At 36.4% G+C, this 20,034-nt stretch overlaps 1 protein-coding gene across 1 annotated transcript in view; it reads left to right on the top strand.

The window, feature by feature from the left end:
* LOC101279843 (catenin alpha-3) overlaps positions 1–20,034 on the top strand; it is a 758,807-nt gene that overhangs the window by 407,398 nt on the left and 331,375 nt on the right. Inside the window, exon 7 of the mRNA XM_033407650.2 lies at positions 19,817–19,968. Coding sequence (XP_033263541.2) covers positions 19,817–19,968 — 152 coding nt within the window. The remainder of the gene's footprint in view (positions 1–19,816; positions 19,969–20,034) is intronic.

Below are 20,034 nucleotides of genomic sequence, written 5' to 3'. Positions count from 1 at the left end.
TATTGTTCTGGAGTAATTCCACTTTTCTATTTGTTATTTGTGTTTGTTAATCAAGCTTTCAAACTCTGTTGGATTGTGACTTTTCAAAGCCTGGGAAAAAGAATGACACTTAACCAACATTTTCTAAAATGTCAAGACATTTAGGGAGTTAGGATCTTCTTGAAATCCGTACAGATAATCTTCCCTTGGATTATAAGCATTACACAGTTCCCCGTAGTTTCCAAAATCAGTCAACAGGCATGATCAGTTTTTTGATTTATTTTGTTTATAAATTCCAACTTTAGCTATTTTAAAAACACATTTAGGAATAAACAGAAAAATGTGATGACCATTTTTAGAGAGACCTTGCTGTGTAAATCTAGTACTAGGAAGAGGAAGCAGAATTTCATGCTTTTGTTTAGAAGACTTCATAGTCATTTAACATGGAGATGAATCAGAATATGAAATTCCTTTATGGTTATAATCAATTTGAATAACAGCTGAGAAAGTATAATAGAAATCATACAGTTTTACCTTTATCCCATAAAAGTCATGAAATATCCTGACAGGGCCATTTCATCTACTTGCCTCCTCCTATACATCCTTTAAAATCTATTTTTAATAACGGGTTAATTTCCCTACACACAACCCAAAAATACTCTTAGTGGGTTTGGAACTTACCTCTGTGTTTGTTCTATTTTGGTTGAAGTATAAAACAGAAAATGGAAAAAAAAATCACTGTTGATTATGATAATCATTCAACATCGAACTCCTTACTTATTATCTACAATTTTAGAAATAAATCCCCTGCATTAAGAAAGATATTGAAAAAAACAACCCAATACTACAAAATGTTACTGCCACCTCCAGACTGTTTCCTACTAAAGCAAGGGACAGTGAGAGATAATATTAATAAGAGTGCCCCACGTTCCATATTACTACTTCCTCAGATGACTGGGACTTTTGGCTGACAGAACTTGGGACAATTATCTTGTCCTTTGTGTTCAGAGATGATGTGCTGACAGGTTATTTCCTGAACAATAACTGAAATGTGTGAACTGCTGTCCTTGCCAGGAGAGAGACTATTTTGTCGTTGACAGCAGCAGTCACTGAGGGGAGAGCTTGACATTTGTGGCCTTGTAGCCTTTGGGTCAGCAGAGTCTGTTTTTGATTCCTTCTGGCTGCTATGGTATCCTGACTTCTGTCTTGTCTTGCTGACTGTTACTGATGCTGCCTTGTTGCAAATGGTCTCTGCATGCATCCTCTCTGTCCTAGCCCCCTATATACACAATCACCTCCCATGTTGTGCAATCACAGCCTTTCAGTTCAGGTGCCATTTTCCCTACTAGCTTAACAGCAAAATAAGTTAAGCCCCGTTCCAATGCAGATAGAGTCACATGCAGATAGAACCTGAGTTACTCAGCTCTCCCTGCTGGAAAGTTGGTTCTACTACCATTGCCTATAAAGAGACTACTAAGTCAATGATTATGCATTTTTTAACCTATTTTTAGACTGCTTGAGTAGGACATTGCTCCTACAATGCATTAGATAAATGCAGTTTCATTAATGAATGCTGAAAAAAGAGAAAAGTCTTACATTGATAAGCCTCTGTCATAATTTAAGAGTAACAACAGTGTCAAAAATACTTCCATCTTACATTTGAAAACTCATTTTGATTTCTGTAGCTTTTTAGGATACAGTACAGATATTCCTGCAGTATATATAGCTAATCACCTGAAGGACAAAGCTCCTTCTGTCTCAAGTCTGTGAAATGCTATCAATAAAAATACATTTAATTCTGACGACCACGTTCCTCTTTGAAACTATAGGAAAATTAGTATGGCACCAAGCATATGTATCTTAATGTACATGTTTCCCTGATTCTCCTTCTAACTGTCTCTCAGCTCAATCTCTGTCACATTGGCTAACTCCACTTCCACATATTTCCCCCAGATGAATATCTTCTTCACAGTTCCATGATTTGGCCTACTGTCACAGCACCAAATGTCATCTCTATGCAAATGCTTGTCAAATGCTTGTCTCTCTGTCTCTCATTCTCCCCTTCTCTCTCCCTCCTGCCCTACCCCTCCCCATTATCTCAGTCTCCTTCTTGACTGTCTGGTAGATATCTGGACTTGAAGGTAACCCCTAAGTCAACATGAGTAGACTATCCTCTTTCTGAGACCTCTTTTCCTCCTGGCTTCTTTATGATGATAATAGTTTCCCCCACTTCTTCTAGATATCCAGTATCAATACCTTAGTTGTCTTGCATTCCTTCCTTTCTTTTACCTCTTGCATGTAGTCAGTAATAAAATCTTGACATTTCTATCTCAGTACCAAATGGCTCAGCCTTTCCATTGCAAACATCCTCATTCAAATCTTTATAAACTTTTTGTTTAGCTTTGCTCTAAGTCTCCTAACTTGTCTTCCTGCTTCAGTTATACAAGACAGTTATACACCACTTCTAAATCAATTATGTAAAGCAGTGCTTTCCAAACAATCTTTTTAGTATTGCAACCTTTTATTCAAATGAAATGGAACCCAAATATATAAATCAGAGCTGCTTTCTTTGAAGCAGGGATTGAGTATGGGATCTCACAGCTAGTCCCATTCACGCTTCTCTTTACCTACTGCTCCTCTGCCACCCATGGTACTCCCTGAGACACTCTCATCGGAATGTAGTTGAGAACCACTGTTAAAACATATTCTTAAACAAATTAATCATGACCAGATGATAAAACTGTATTTCAAATATGCTACAAGGGTAGAAGCTTTAGAAAAAGTAAATTCAAATGGATCATCTTAATAAAGATGGTTTATGGGGGAAAAAAGATAATTAGATAAACATTATTAGATTGTATACAACTATACCAAAAATTCAACAGGCTCTTAGCACGATGGTTAGTTGAGGTAGGTTGAAATTCCTAGAAGAGGTCATAACCTTATGAGTATCAAAAAACTTACACTGGTTATTTTATCAGGAGTGTTAATTACTTCCCAGAAAAAGTGATGAATTATATATAAGAAATTTGTCCCAGCTCTGGTAGGAAATGATTTTCTTTCTCACCACTAGTCATGTTAGAATGTTACTCAAAATTTCCAAAGGCCATTAATTATCTACCAAATGAAGAACATAGTCTTTGGCTTGGAATTTAATAAAAACCTGGTATGAACTCAAATTAACTGTTAGCATTTTTGCTATTTTACTACTTGTACAGTTATGACCGTGTAAACCCTACTTTTGCTTATTTCTTAATCACAACCATTCTCTGTAGTTCCTCATGTTCTATTCTTTGTGTAATATACTTCTCCCCCAACTTGCCTTCCTATGTTTCTCTCTTTATGTCTTAGTCATTCTACAAGGCCTAAGGTTTTCCATGTCACCTCTTCGATGAGAATTTTCCAAAATATCTTTAATTGGATATAATCTCACCATTCTTTTAATGTGCTTCTCTTATTGTAGTTGCCTTTTTCTGTCTTGTTTTCTACAGGTAATAGGAAACACGAGTAAATATATAACAGATGACTTATTGAGATCACTTTATAATACATGTTCAAAACCTGCCTTTGTGGCCCCATGTAGTTTGCTATGTACTTGTTGCATCACCAAACAGACTGTTAACCTTTTAAAGGTAGGCTTTCAAAGTATAAGGGATAAAGGTTGCTTTTTAGAATGATTTTGTGGACCATCTTTTACTAGTTATGCAATTCTAGGCACATGTATTTAGTCTCACTGAACCTTGATTTCTTCTTCTTCAAATAGAGCTAACTATACATATAGGTAAATAGATATCTATTGAAATGATTTTTTTCCCATAGTAGAGAAAAAAGCAATGCACAAAAATAGCCTGAGATATGAGAGTTTACTGGACATCTGTGGGAATCTTGAGGACAGTTGACACCTAAGCACAGTGATGAGGTGCTCTGAGGAGAAAGAAGCAGATAAATCTAAGACTATTAAGAATAAAAACAACAAAAATGCTTATATATACTTTCTCTCTCTACTTCTGCAGATTCCTGATAACTTTTAGAGAATTCCAGAGTGAGAGGCTTTTCTCACCTCAAAGGAAAGGTTTTCAGAACATTTCTGCTGACCCATGGAATTGGTGTTAGCTTTGGGTATTTCGGGGTTTATCCTAATTAATCCTCTTAACTTCAGACCTTTGTCATTCCGTAGTATACTAAATGTACTGCGTGGGCAGTATAGAGGCAAAGCTACTCATTTCAGGGGCAGAACTTTAGTGAACAAGAACAGGACAGATTTGAAGAGTGAACTTTTCCATAGGGAGAGACCCAACTTAAATGTTCTGCAACTGATTCAATAATTCTTTTAACTAATGGTAAAGTTACTAAGTGCATTATTTCAAAATAAATTCACTACGAGTTCTAGTTGTAAAATTAGGCAACTTATGAGGTACTCTCCCAGTCCAAGAATACATAGAAGTAGGATTATTGAATTATAAGAACTTGAGCTAGAAAAGCAAATTCACTCAATGCACAGTTACTGAGCAACTGCTATGTGCTAGAAACGTATTTGGGAAGCTAAAATCTGCAGGCTTAGTGACTGACTGAATATGGAGGGTGGAGGCTACATAGGGAGAGGCAGGAGTAAATCTGGTGAGAGAAGCTGATGACACAGAAGGTTAGGACACACACACACCTTCTAAGTACCTTATCTTTGTGGAACGTAAAGTAGAGTGACAAATGATAGTGTATCAGGCACAGAAGCAGAATACTAATCCAATCTGAGATGTGGGTAGAGAAAAGAGAAAGCCACAAAAGGCTCCCTGAACAAGTACTCTCTGTATCGACTCTTTAAAAAGAGAGGAAAATTACTGTAATGAGGAACATGAAGAAGGGCATGCCTTAGAAAGGAAATAATGAACGAATATAGAGAGGTGTAAATAAGCTAGCTTTTTGGGAAGGCTATAAGCTGCTTTGAGTGTTCGAGGCGTACAATGACAGATATGAAATTATTGGAGATGGAGCTAAAGGAGGAGGAATGAGTTAAATGGAGGCAATGAATTCTGTGACTAAAATTTTGAATATCATCCTTTCGAAAATTAAGGGTCCACCAAGGGGTCTTACCAGGTCAGAGAAATGGTGAGCATTGATGGTTAGAATGATTGCTGTGATAGTAGTGGGATGGATAGATCTGAGAACTAGATATGGCAGAAGAGTTAGGGAGGCTATCAGCTCAGTCAGCATGAGATCTGGTAAGGAAGACCTGGGGTTTCCAAAAGAATTCCGATTCAAGAATTACACAGGATGCAAAAAGTAACCATATTTGATGATCGAGGGGAGATAGAGGTAGACGGCGGGGAGACAAGAATGACTCCCAGTCATCTTGTTTAGGGCCTTGGGTAGATGGTAATCACATTTGCTGAGATGGGAGCTACAAGAAAGATGGCAAATTTGGGAGAAGAAGGTGATGACTTCATTTTTGTACATGTTGAATTGAAAGGTAACTTACAGTTTACATAGTTTGAGATACATTGAAGGCCACAAATGTGAGGCTAGGGAGAGAAATGAGAGCCAAGTGTAGTAGTTCGGAAGTTCTGTTTGTATAGGTAGTAAATGGAATGTACAAGAAAGAACAGATGTACCTCATCTAATTCAAATACTTTATATTATCAATAGCATAGTTAGCACTCAGCATTTCAGTTATCACAAAGAACAATGTAATTTGGGTTAAAGTGTAGGAAATACATAGTTTTGCTCTTAAGCAACCCAGGATAAAGATTTTATAAAATCATACAATGGAGTCAATTAGGTATGTTTGGAGAACTCAAGACTTTTTAAAGAAAGCATGTACTGTACATATTTTCTATTGTAAAAAGAGAAAAGACCATTTAGGATTTGGTGTTTGATCTTGGTTCCAAAATCCCTGATATTTTATGTCTTCGGTTTCATTTGTATGTTTATTTTCTGAAGATTCTCTTAGTATTTTAAAGGTAGTCATCCTACCACATGTCCTTGTTATTGAGTTAATATCACAAACCATAAAAACATCTTTTAAATTTAAGACACAAGTATAAAAGAGAACCCTTTAGTGTTAATGGGGGCATATTTTGTGTTGCCTATTTATTGCTAAATATAATACTAAAACTTCTTCTCTTTTTCCCTCCTAACATTTGAATTTAAAAATATATGGAATAGAGTGATCTCAAACATCTGTGTTGAATTATATCTTTTATTCCTGTTTAGCTTAGAGAAAAAAAAAATCACTGAGATAGGCAGAACAATTAAAATAAACAGACAAAAAAAACCCCCTCAAAACATGTCCATCAGTATAAAGAGCAGTGGAAATAACACAGGCTTTGGAGTCAGTAGAACTATGTATAAAAGTTGGCTCTGTTAATTATTAACTATAAATGTGAGCAGCTATCAAAGTTTTACTTTTCTCATCTTTAAAGTGGGATTATTTTTAGGATTAAATTATATTACATTTAATCAGTTATATCTCTTCAAACCATGAGTAACAGAAATTTTTACAGGCTATATATCACGAAGTCCAGTGTTGTTTAATTCACCAGTTCATTAACACTAATAGAGATACATATTTTTTTTTCTTTGCTATTTCGATATGACAGCTTTCTCTTTGTTGTAAGATGACCACAGCAGTTCTTAGAAGTCACATCCAGATAGGAAAATGTCCAGAGAAAGAAGAGGGACCATCTCTCCAGTATTTCTCTTTGAGCATGAATAACTTTCCCATAAATCTTCCCCCAGTACACTTCCTAAATGTCATTGGCTAGAACAGGGTTTCAGGTTCTCTTTAAACCAATCACTGCCAGAGGAAATGCTTGGGTAATAATCAGAATTTACCTCTAAACTGAGAGCTACATCACCTTTCTGCTGTTTGGATGCTGAACAAATCCATGTTTCTTTTAACAAGGATGTTAATAATGAGTATTGGGTAGCCAACCAACTTTATCTGCTACATGTGATTCTCAAAGTTTGATCCCTTGGACCAGTAGCATTATATCACTTGGGAACTTGTTAGAATTCAAATTCTTCTGCTCCATATCAGACTTTTTTATCAGGAGCTCTGTGGGTAGGGCTCAGCCCTCTGTGTTTTAATGGGCTCTCCAGGTGATTCTGATTCAGGGCCAAGTTCAAAAACCACTGTGTCACGATAAAGTTTACTGAGGAAAGAATATATTAATACTATTTGCTCAGAGCTACAGCTTTGCACAACTCCAGAGAGTACAATGTGAATAAAGTGCAAAGAAGAAAGTGCCCCCTACTAGGAAGTTTGACTGCAAGTCTAGACATGTCACCATCACGCTTTACTGATTTCAACATAGGTAAAACACGAGCAAGATTATTGGTACTTAGTAAGTAATCAATAAATGTTGGTCCGCTATTATTCTGGAACCGTATTATGCATGAGGTATTGTGGTGGTCACTTTCAGATAGCTTATCATGTTTGGAATCCAGATCTGAGACTTTCTGCACCAAGAATACAAGTTACTTACATTTTCACAGGAAAATATCAATTTACCCTGTCAGCACTTAGTATCTAAAACAAATGGAAGTTCTTTTTTCTGATAACCCTGAATGCCCATCCTTCAAGAATTAATTCACTCTTGACATCAATTTCAAATATTGTATGATTCACTCCTGTCAGAGCCATGCTGAGATTATTCATTCATTTATCCATTAAATTTCTGCCTAGAATCAAAATTTTCCAAGTCCTATTTTTGTATCGTATCATATCAGAAATCCAAAAAGGTGCCAACCAAAAATTCTAGGACTTCAACTTTTTGAAGAAGCAGATGATAATGTTGTATAAAATAAATATTCTTTTGAAGAATGCCTTCACATCTTTTATAACACTATTTGTGAAGACTCTTTTTGTTATGTTTTTTAATAACGAGAAATATAAATACATAAGTGGTACATTCACTCCCCTTAGCATATAGTGTTGAAGAGGAAGATCTTTTTAAGTCATTCCCAGTGAAAACTTTAAAGTGCCGAGCCCCATTTTAGTAAATAATATGAACCATGTAGTACATTGCTTCACTTTTGCCTGGAATGCAACAGATCAGTTTTATAATTAATTGCTGTACCTTAACTCTAGAAGTTTTTATGTAATTACACTTGTCTTCCCTAACTTTCGTTATGTGGCTGTTGGTTATTTTGGCCTTGTTTTAAGTTTTAAAAGCTTACTGTACCCTTGCCTCTTTTTTGAGCTTCTTTGAATTTTTTTCTGTTTTGGAAATAGGAAAGTTATAAAGATTAATCTCTCCTTCCATCCACTCACAAATTCTTACCCCCATGATTCTATACACCTATCTTTTCTTCCAACAACCCATGCTTTACTTTACTACCCATTCATCTGTGCATACATTTGCTATCCTCCTGTCCATTCATTTATCTTTTTCTAATGTCTTTCTGCTTGTAACCAAATGTAGCTAGAAAAAGTGAGCACAGTGCATGTGTGATTATGAATAGACCTACGGATCCAGAGAGTCTATGCTAGAAATAGACCAGTTTCTTCATTTTACAGAATTTTAGCTCCCTTAAAAAAAAAAATTGACTAACCTTCCACAATCCTAGCTTACATTGATGCAGAGGTTTCTGGATTTCTGTAACTATTTAAAAAAATTTTAGCAGAGTTATAAATCTTGATTTACTTCAGTAAACTTGTTTATAATAATGTTTGTAACCAATGTACATAAATCCAGCATTACAAAAAAAGAGCTTAAGGGATAAATATTTATAAAATAAGTAATTTCAGTTGCCTTAAATAGAAGCTGCCCTGCTGCATTTAAAATATGACTTTTCTTCATTTGATCAAGAAATATTAGTAAAAGGAGTAATTCAATACAACAGGCTCTCTCACTCAAGAAGTTCACAATCAATTTTTATTCGACTTTCTAGAAAAACATCTATTGAATGAATCATACGTGCATATATATTTAAATCATATTAATCTGGGCTCCCTGAAATTTTTAATATATTGATTATAATAGCAAGAAGGTTCAAGATAAATGAATATCAGATACAAGAAAAATGAATTTGTTCTTTAAAAATCTTAATATTGTACACTTGTACATAGGAAGCCCTTACAAACCTTGTGATACTGAATGACTAAAGGGAAAGTAAAATCACTACTGTCAATGAGATTGAGTCTCTACTCTTTCACTGTAATATTATAACTCACTAAAAATAATGACAATTCTGTCAAAGTAAAAATAACAAGTTGGCACTGAAATTTCAGAACATTTTTAACATATAGTTCAACTAGTATAATTTCAGCAGATGTGAAATTCCATAGCCCTCAAGGGATTCACACAGTAAGCAAAGATACCTGTAGTTTCTCAAAGCACAAACAAAACATACATTTTCTTGTTTAGGTAGTCATCTATATTTATACAAAGGTGAATATATATTGACCAAAAAAGCTAAGAATGGTATCAGTAAATAGAACCTGACACAATTTTGCAATGGCCCAGGACATTTCTAGGTGCGAAAGAGGGTTTTTTCCAAAGGTTTATAACTTGTATTTGTGAAATATACATAGAAAAACTACACAGGTGATACTCACTCTTCCAGAATCTAAACCAGTGTCCTACAGAGGACAGGTGCTCAACAAATGCTTGATTGCAAGTATTTGGAACAGTGCTAACAGAATATTTTGCAAGGATAGAACTGAGCTATATCTATACTGTCTAAAATGATAGCCATATGTGGTGAGCTAGAGTGACGAGGAAGTGAATTTTTAATTGTATTTAATTTGTATCAATTTAATGTAAATTTAGTTAAATAGCAGGCTATTTCTAGCAGCTAGCGGATTGGGCAGCACGACTTTAGAAAGTAGTCAAGTGTAAGCAACCTGATGATATGTACCTCGATGATACACACCTCAAAACAAATTCATTTGTTCATTTGTTGCTACTTACATTTGGTTTTAGGTTTCCTTCCCCTGCCCATATGTTTGTTGTCAATTTTATATTTTTAAAATTGTATAATGTTAACACGCTTACAAGAGTTAAAAATACAGAAAATATACTCAGCTGCTGATCTATCTTCTCATATTTCTTCTACCCAATTCTTAGCATCCCTTGTAAATAACAAGTTTCCTTATTCCTGTATCTTTCATGTGAGTCTTTTTTTAATATTTGTGAAAATAAGCAGATTAAGGATGTGCTTTTTTATTTCCTCTTCACTCTTACACAAAAGGTAATATATTGCTACGTATGAAATCATAAGTTCGTGCTGACACCTCCAATCCAATCCCGTCCCATAGGGTTCTTTGTCTTATCACATTCCATTGTAGTACCTCTCTTATTCCATAGTGAGAACCCTGGCTCTCAAAAATAGCTACACGTTTACTCCTTGTTTCCACGTACAACACACAGAAATACCCGCAGGTATTTCTGACTGGTATTCCGACTCCACTATTTCCTCAGCCCCATATCTTGCTCCTTTGACTCACTTTTTGTTTTGAGAATTATTGACAAGTATCTCCCTAATGAAGAGTTCATGGAGATTAAATATTCTATGTACGTGCATGCCTGAAAAAATCTTTATCCCACTGTTCACTTAATTAACTGGCTGAGTATTGAATCTCATTTCTGAAATAATTTCTACTTAATACTTGAATGCGTTGCTTCATATTTTTCCTTTTTGTATCCAGTGTTGCTCATGAAAAGCCTAATACCAATCTGATTTAAATACTTTATACATGACCCTTTCTCTCTTGAAGATTTAGTTCTTCTCTTTACCCTCATTGTTCTTTAATGTTTGAGGATATGTCTCAGCGTGGTTATCCTTGCATCCAGCAGTAGAATGTAGTGGTAATGGGTACAGGCTGTGAGTCTGAATACCTGGTGCTGAATTCTGACCCTGATACCTACCCCTTTCCTGAGGAAACTAAGGTGGCTTGACAGAGTTTCTGAGCTCTCTGTCAGGATTTTGGAAGTGGCTGAGTACAGGAAAACACATGCAGTTAGAGTCATAGGATCTTTAGCAAATGTATGTCTTTAGTGTCAGCAAGTCCAAGAGACAAGATTGCCTAACACGGTTAGAAGCATGGGTGGGCTGGTGATCAGGGAAAGTTTCACAAAGAACTGATATCTTTGAAGATAAATATGAATTGTGGGTAGAAAGTTACCAGGTAGACAGGGTTAGGAAAAGGGCTGTTCTCAGGCATATAATCATAGACAGCTGGACAGAGAGAGTTGGAGTCTGGGGAGCTGAGATCAACTCTTTTTCTTCTCATCCAAGAAATCCCCAGCAACATGTGAAGGACAACCTCAACACCACAAAGATATGTCAAATAAAGATATGTTTCTCCTACTGGAAGCCTTCCCAATCTGTTTGTACACCTCAGCATCTTTAAAGATATTTCCCCCCTAGACATTTCTATTGACTTAAAAAATTAAAACCGTCAGTTAATTTACCAGCAAAATGGGTTTATTCAGGAACAGCAAAGAACTGCAACTCAGGACATGGAATCTGTGGCAAACTATAGGCAGATCTGGAAAACAAAGGAGAGGAACATTCTTTTATGGAGAAGGAAGAGTGGGCGGGGCTGTTACAAACAAAATGTCCATTGGAAGAAACTGGGAGTTTGAAGTGTAGGGCTTTTCACTGGCAGAGTTGAGACAGTCTCTCATTGGTTGGGCTATTGCCAGGCAAGGAGAAGTTCTTCCTTCATCCTGCTGGGTAGTAAAATAGGAACTTTCTTCCTTTCAGAGATGCAAAGGTATGTCTCTTCCTGTTGGGTCTGCAATTGATAACAAGAGGTAGGGTTATCAAGAGCTGCCCCTTCTGTCTTCCCAAATCCATTTAAAATGAGGTTTCTGTTTATTAATGTTTACATTTACCTCTTCCTATGGTCCATGTTCCTATGGTCATCAGTGTGTGATCCCCTGCACATTGATCTGTATTTAGCTAGAGATACAGATCATGGAGCTCCTTTACTTCTCTATTTTTCTTTCACTCTTTTCCTGTGTGTGCTTTTCTTTTCTTTTCTTTTTTTAAATTAATTTATTTATTTGTTTTTGTTGTGTTGGGTCTTCATTGCTGTGCATGGGCTTTCTCTAGTTGCGACGAGCTGGGGCTACTCTTCGTTGTGGTGCGCGGGCTTCTCATTGCGCTGTCTTCTCTTTGTTGCGGAGAACGGGCTCTAGGCTTGCGGGCTTCAGCAGTCGTGGCTCGCAGGCTCTAGAGCGCAGGCTCAGCAGTTGTGGTGCCCGGGCCCAGTTGCTCCGCGGCATGTGAGATCTTCCCGGACCAGGGCTCGAACCCATGACCCTTGCATTGGCAGGTGGATTCTTAACTGCTGTGCCACCAGGGAAGTCCTGTGCTTTTCTTGATAGTAGAAACTGAAGAGGTTAAAGAATGAGCTTAAGCAATAGATAAGATGGTAGGTGATTCTAAAGGAGGAAAATTTAAACTGTTAAAACTCAAGAACAACAAGAGAGTAGATAAACAATGAAAGTAATCCGGAGGCTTACCCAGTAGAACACACACACACACACACACACACACACACACACACACACACACATCTGATCAATATATTAAAAAGGAAGAGGGAAATATACCCTCCAGAAAGGCTATAATGTAAAAGCTGGAATATGCCAAGTGTTGGTGAGGATGTAAACCAGCTAGAACTCTCAGGCACTGTTGATACGAGTAAAATGTGTTCCAACCACTTTGGAAACTGTCAGTGTCTATTAACATGGTACAAAAGTATATTCTGTGATTCAGAAATTCCACTGATAGGTATAGTCCCTGAAAATATGTATGTAAATTCCCTGAAAATATGTGCATATATTCCTAGCACCAAAAAGTGCACAATATTTCATAGCATCACTATGTATAGTAGTCCCAAACTGGAAATTATCCAAATGCCCATTAACTATAGAATGGATAAATAAATTGTGGTATAATTATACACTGGAATACTATACAGTGATAAGAATGAGAAATCTAAACCTACATTCAGCAATATGAGTCAAATCACGTAAGTTTAATGTTGAGTGAAACTTGATAGAAAAGAATATATACTAAAAATAGAACTACCATACAACCCAGCAATCCCACTACTGGACATATACCCTGAGAAAACCATAATTCAAAAAGAGTCATGTACCACAGTGTTCATTGCAGCTCTATTTACAACAACCAGGACATGGAAGCAACCTAAGTGTCCATCAACAGATGAATCGATAAAGAAGATGTGGCACATATATACAATGGAATATTACTCAGCCATAAAAAGAAATGAAATTGAGTTATTTGTAGTGAGGTGGATGGACCTAGAGTCTGTCATACTGAGTGAAGTAAGTCAGAAAGAGAAAAACAAATACCGTATGCTAACACATATATATGGAATCTAAGGGGAAAAAATGGTAATGAAGAACCTAGGGGCAAGACAGGAATAAAGACACAGACCTACTAGAGAATGGCCTTGAGAATATGGGGAGGGGGAAGGGTAAGCTGTGACAAAGTGAGAGAGTGGCATGGACATATATACACTACCAAACGTAAAATAGATAGCTAGTGGGAAGCAGCCGCATAGCACAGGGAGATCAGCTCGGTGCTTTGTGACCACCTAGAGGGGTGGGAGGGAGGGAGACACAAGAGGGAAGAGATATGGGAACATATGTATATGTATAACTGATTCACTTTGTTATACAGCAGAAACTAACACACCATTGTAAAGCAATTATACTCCAATAAAGATGTTAAAAACAAAAAAAGAATATATACAGTATGATTCCATTTGAATGAACTGAAACAGGCAAAACTAATGTATTCTCTTAGACCTTTCCAGTCTCTTAGTGTGGTATATATCCATTGTAAAACAAATTACTTCAAAATCTAGTAGCTTAAAACAGCAAACATTTATTATCTTTCACATTTTCTGAGAGTTAGGAATCCAGGAGCGGCTTAGCTGTGTGATTCTGCCTCAGTCTCATGACATTGCAGTCAAGATGTCATCTGAAGCTGCAGTTATTTTGAAGGCTCGAGTGAAACTAGAGGATCCACCTCTAAGCTCATGGCTGCTGGTCCAAGGCCTCATATCCTTGCTGGCTGTTGGCTAGCAGCCTCAGTTCCTTGCCATGTGGACATCTCAATTACGCTGTTCACAGCATAACATCTAAAGTTCTTCAGAGCAAGCAGTACATGAGAGAGAATGACCAAGATGGAATTCTTGAAGTCTTTTTTAAGTAGCCTAAGAAGCAACATCCCATCATTTATACTACGTTCTGTTTGGCACACAGGTCTGGCACAATGTGGGGAAGGGGTGTACTAAGACGTGAATACCTGGAGGCTGGGATCATTAGAGACCATGTTGAGTGCTGGCTCTTACACCTGGTAAAAATTTACATTGATGAATTTTGAGAGGTTTGATAGTATAGGAAATTGCATTGATAGTTTAAATATTTGAGAATTCATACTAAGAAATACAAAAACAGCTAACAAAAATTTTTTTTTCAGAGGCAACTTGTTAATAACTCCATTAAAATAGTGTGTTACATAATGAGCAGAGGTCATCAGAGACCATTACTTGGTCCAGGTCCAACTTTAAATACTTAAATAGTTACATCCATTTACCCAATTATTGTGGTGTTAACAAATTTGAAAATGTTATGAGGAAAATTGTGAAAGAGCTAAATTTTATATTAAGTAGTCATGACTAATTTCTAAAACATTTAAATAAATTAATATTATTTATTAATATTAATGTATTATTGAGAAACATCAAGATTAAGCTTTAGGGAAAACAGCTAAGTCCCTAAGGCACTGGAGATACCCAAAGCTGGACACTCAGGCTAATTAAATGATCCAGAATTTCATATATAGAAAAAACATCTCTGCCAAAGGGGGAAAAAAGTATCAGTATAGTATCATGAAGCCATGACAACAAAGTCTTTTCTCTCTGTTATTTCTTAGGGTTTTTTTTTTGAGCTATTCCAGATGTTTGAAAGGTAGGGGTAGAGCAGAATAGTGAGGCCAGTATGGCTCTTGTTAACTGTGTGATGTGTCATAAAGCACTCACTCTAATCCTTGATTCTCTCATTTGAAAAAAGGAAAAATTCTCACCAGTTATTGACTTTTATGATACGTAATCTGTGAGGGACCAAACACAGTACTGATACATACTCTTTGCTTCCTTAAAAAAAAAGGTCTGAATCTTGATAATCAATGTTTGTTCAATCAATCTAAAAAATGAAGAGTATGTGGCATTTATAGAAGTCATGCATATATGCTTAATTGCACTTTCTGCTGTAAGTTCTTCCCACTTAGCATCATGTAAAGAAATGGTGACTTAGCATTATGTGAATTTTCAAAGCCAAATACCTCTATCATTGGTAATTTTCAAAGATAATAGTATGATTAGAAATATTTTAATCTGCATTTTATTAATGATAGAAACATAATTCAGTGACATCATTGGAGATGATTACCTATAATGAGTCTGGATTTTTTTCTGACCTACTTAATCCAATAATTATGTACCCTTACCTACTTTCAAAAGCACTTAATAAACCTAGCAAGAAATGAGAAGGGATAAAATATTCCTGAGTTAGTACCAGAGCGAGACTCAAGGCCTGGGAGAAGTTGGCTCTATTGCCAGGAAATTAACATTAATTTAGAAATTAATTGACATTAACATTAATGTTAATTAACATTAACATTAATTTCAGTGCCCCAGGAGCACTGAAATTAAGAAGCCCAAAGTATTTTACTTATCAAAAGGAGGCAGTGAGGCTTCCCTGGTGGCACAGTGGCTGAGAGATCGCCTGCCGATGCAGGGGATAGGGGTTCGTGCCCCGGTCCGGGAGGATCCCACATGCTGCAGAGCGGCTGGGCCCGTGAGCCATGGCCGCTGAGCCTGCGCGTCCGGAGCCTGTGCTCCGCAACGGGAGAGGCCACAACGGTGAGAGGCCCGCGTACCGCAAAAAAAAAAAAAAAAAAAAGGAGGCAGTGCAGCTTTGGGGCTCGGAGAGCAAGCTCTGGAGTCTCAGTTACCAGCCTGCCACTTACTAGCTGTTTGACCTCAGTTTCCTCATCAGTGAAATCAGGATAATGATAGTTCCTGCCTCACAGGGCTGCTGTGGGGATTAAATGAGACAATGCATACAAAATGCTTAGCACAGTGCCCAGATGAGTAAGCACTCAATGGATATTATTATTCTGCATATTCTGAATAAGGTTGGTAGAGAAAGTACAGACTTCTAACGAGTTCAGGACTGGCTTAGAATTTGGCAGTATAAAATAGACAAGATACTTTGAAGTTGACAAGGTATTGACCCCAAGGCCACTTGTGTTTAATAAATCTACACTCCAAAGTTCAGAACAGTTGATCCTACCTGGGATGTCAAATGATTAGAGTGAATTTGTTTAAGGTGTCCCCCTCTCTGATCAATGATTGTATAACATGATGGATGGTATACTGTGTGTAAACCTTGTTTTCTTGAAATGTAGGTAGATTATGGATTTGAGATAGCTTTGTCAATTTGTTTTTCCTTCTAAATTACCACTAACTGGCTACTTAATTATACTCACTTTGTATTTTCTTGAAAGCATTAAAAAATTTCACGCCCACTCTAATCCAAGCAACCATATGTCCATAGTATGAATAAAACACACCCACAGCTGATGTTTAAGCTAATGAAATGAGAAATGTATTACATGTCGGCTTTGAATAGTTCATTTATGCTGTTAGAGTGAAAAAAGTAGTAGTTTCCATCTGTACTTCAGAAATTAAACATTGGCTTCTCAAAGATTTTATTTTAATTGGAACTAATATTAGTTTATTAGTAAGAGGCCCCTAAGGGAGTTAAATTGAAATCATGTTGCAATAATGAAAAGGCTATGATGTATTTTCCTTAAAATACACCAAATCTTTCTCACATTATCTCACATGGCAGTGAAAACTAGACCTTTACATGATTTGATGCTTGTCTCTTTTTTTGGCCAAGATCTACATAGGAAGATGATAGGAGCAGTTTCAAATTGTAGAGGCAGTTAGTAACAAACTGAAGATGTAGATAGAGTTAAATTATTACTGTATGGAACACTTTGGTGTTTGGTGAATGAGAAAAACCTTTTTTTAGTGGGGAAGACTATGAAAAGAGTTTTGTCAGTGGTAGACCACCAGAAGGTTTTTTTTTTTTTGCAGTATGCGGGCCTCTCACTGCTGTGGCCTCTCCCGTTGCGTAGCACAGGCTCTGGAAGCACAGGCTCAGTGGCCATGGCTCACGGGCCCAGCCTCTCTGCGGCATGTGGGATCTTCCCAGACCAGGGCACGAACCCGCGTGCCCTGCATCGGCAGGCGGACTCTCAACCACTGAGCCACCAGGGAAGCCCCACCAGAAGTTTTGAAACCACATCTCTTTGTATTTATCTATGTCTTTAGGGTTAATAGAGGATGTCAAAGTGATCAGGAGACTCTCTGCCGTGTTCTTTGGAGTAGAAGTTTTGTTGGGGGGTTTGCTGTTCACCCCAAGAACCTGAAGGAAATGTGAAATAACTGGACACTTTTCTGTAAGAGTTTCCTCCTTTCTCAACACTATAAAAAGTAAAGATTAACTCATTAAATATGTCAAATATTCTTATAAGCCCACATAAGTATATTTTTGGAGATTCCCTAGTATGAACAAAACCTAAATTACATTGAAATGCAAGCTTAACATGTTAAATTTGTACCTACATTTTTGTGGGGTTTTTATATTTATTCATTCATTAACTCATTCGATTACTTAATTCAATTACGTATCTACCATGTGCCAGGCTAGACACTTGGGATACAAACAGGAAAAAGTTTCAAGGAACTAGTGAACATTTTTGAACAGTGTAGGGATGTGACTCACTAATAAAACAACTTATTGAGAATCTGTTTTGTGACAGACACTGTTGTACTCACTGCTAAGAGTTGGCTTTGTCAATAAGATTATACTTACGATGAGTGTGAAGGATGAGAAGATCTTAGGCAGGAGGACTATAGTGAGGGCTCAAGCAGGAGATAATGATGGCTAGAGGCAGTGGGGCTGCACTGGCAATGGATTTAAAATGTACTTATATGGTAGAGGAGATTTCACTTAGAGGACATTTGGATATAGAGGTTAAAAAAGAGTAGGAGGTAAAAGAAAACACCTGAGTTTTTTTCCTTGATGACTGGGATTTGTGGTGTTACGAAAGATTTAGGTAGAATTTTGCAGTGGACCATTTTGGATTTATAGCTCTGGAATTCAGGGAAAAGGTTAGATTAGAGATACACTTTGGGAGTCACACCTAAATTAGTGGGAATTGTGGTTCAGGAGTGTTTCTCCTACGCAAAGGGGTGTGAGTTAGCTTTCTCCTTGCCTTTGTTATTCTGTTCACTGAAAGTGAGACAATGATTTCATGAAATCTCACTACTGAATAATATTATCCGGTAGAAGTTTTGGTATGATAGAAACATTCCATCTTGCCACTCTCAAAACAGAATTCAATAGCCATAGGTGTATACTGAGCACTTGAAATGTGGTAAATGTGATTGAGGAACTCAATTTCAAATTAAATTAAATTTTAATGAATTTAATGTGTCCTAGTCATATGTGGCCCTATGTGGCCAGGTGCCCCTTTTTATTGGATGGTACACCTGGAGAATGGACAGAGGAGAAAAGCACAGTGGATAATCCTGGTGGGTATAGTAGCTAAGAATTAGGGTATAGGTGATACATTTTAGTAGGTGGAGGAAAGATGAGACTAGATAAAATATGGGTACCTATGTATATTGCCAACATTTCCCCATATCAAGAACATGGCAGGTAGGATTGCAAGACATGGTGTGCCATACATGCAGATAGAGATTTGGATGGAGGAAAAAATAATATTTATTAATATTTTTGTGTTAGATAAAGTACTATATCTTCCAGGTTTGGAATCATTGCTCTAAAAATCAATTGCTTTTATCCTGCATATTCACATGGGGAAGAAACTTATTCAATATGATATGGTATAGTAGTTAAAAGTCATATTAGCAGAATGACTCTGTGAAAGATTCTTGATTTCTCTGTGTCTTTGTCATTCAACTAAGTATGAACCCCAGGTTAATACTGGGGTTGTTTTAAGATTTAAATCACAGCAAACACTTAGAAAACTGCCTTGAATCTACTGAAGAGTTAATGAATGTTGTTATCATTAACCTTAAAAGTAAAGTCAGAAAAATGTTTTTAATTGAGACTATTTTGAAATCTTAATAAAAGAAAAGGGCATTCTATGAATTGGCCTTACTGATTGATATATCCCTAAACTCATTCAATGTTGTGTTATTTTACATAGAAACATTTTGCATATAAGATCACCAGTTTCTTCGCATTAATATTTTTGATGAGGAGGAAATATTTTATCAATAGAAAGTTTACAGTAGTTTTATTATTTCTATGAGATAGAATTAGTGTCTTTAGTTAATTTTCTTCTATTTAGCAACTCAAATGTTTCTTTTCTTTAAACATTTTTATGTTTACAATTTCAACTATTATTCACACCAATTATTTTTTGTCATTTCTTTGAGCTTACACTGGATCGGATGAAAAATAATTATATGGTTCCAACCTTGGTCAAAACAAAAATGCTATAAAGGAGAAAGATAATCTTTTAAAACATTTCCATAACGATGCCTTTCTTGTCTTTGGTTACCTTTGTATTTCAGAGATTCAAGATTATCCTGCCAGAATGTTTTGTCTCCCTACATTTAAAAAATAATTGAAATATTATTAATCAAGTATTTGTTTAAAAATATGATTCCCCATTTCCCGGAAACCCCAGAAATCTGAAAATACAAATAGGACAATTTTCTCTTTCTTATTCATTTTAACAGTAATTCCGGAATTTGTAACACAAGTGAATGTTGCCTTGGAAGCCTTAAGTAAAAACTCTTTGGATGTGTTTGATGATGATCAGTTTGTGGACATCTCAAAAAAGATCTATGATACAATTCATGATATTAGATGTTCAGTCATGATGATTCGGGTAAGTTTGCTTTACCTTCTATTGAATTATTGTAACACTTTTCACCATCTGGTATGCCTGGAATGA

This window comes from Orcinus orca, chromosome 14, assembly GCF_937001465.1.
Source record: "Orcinus orca chromosome 14, mOrcOrc1.1, whole genome shotgun sequence".
NCBI classification, from domain to species: domain Eukaryota; kingdom Metazoa; phylum Chordata; class Mammalia; order Artiodactyla; family Delphinidae; genus Orcinus; species Orcinus orca.
This window is presented reverse-complemented; position numbering and strand designations above follow the sequence as displayed.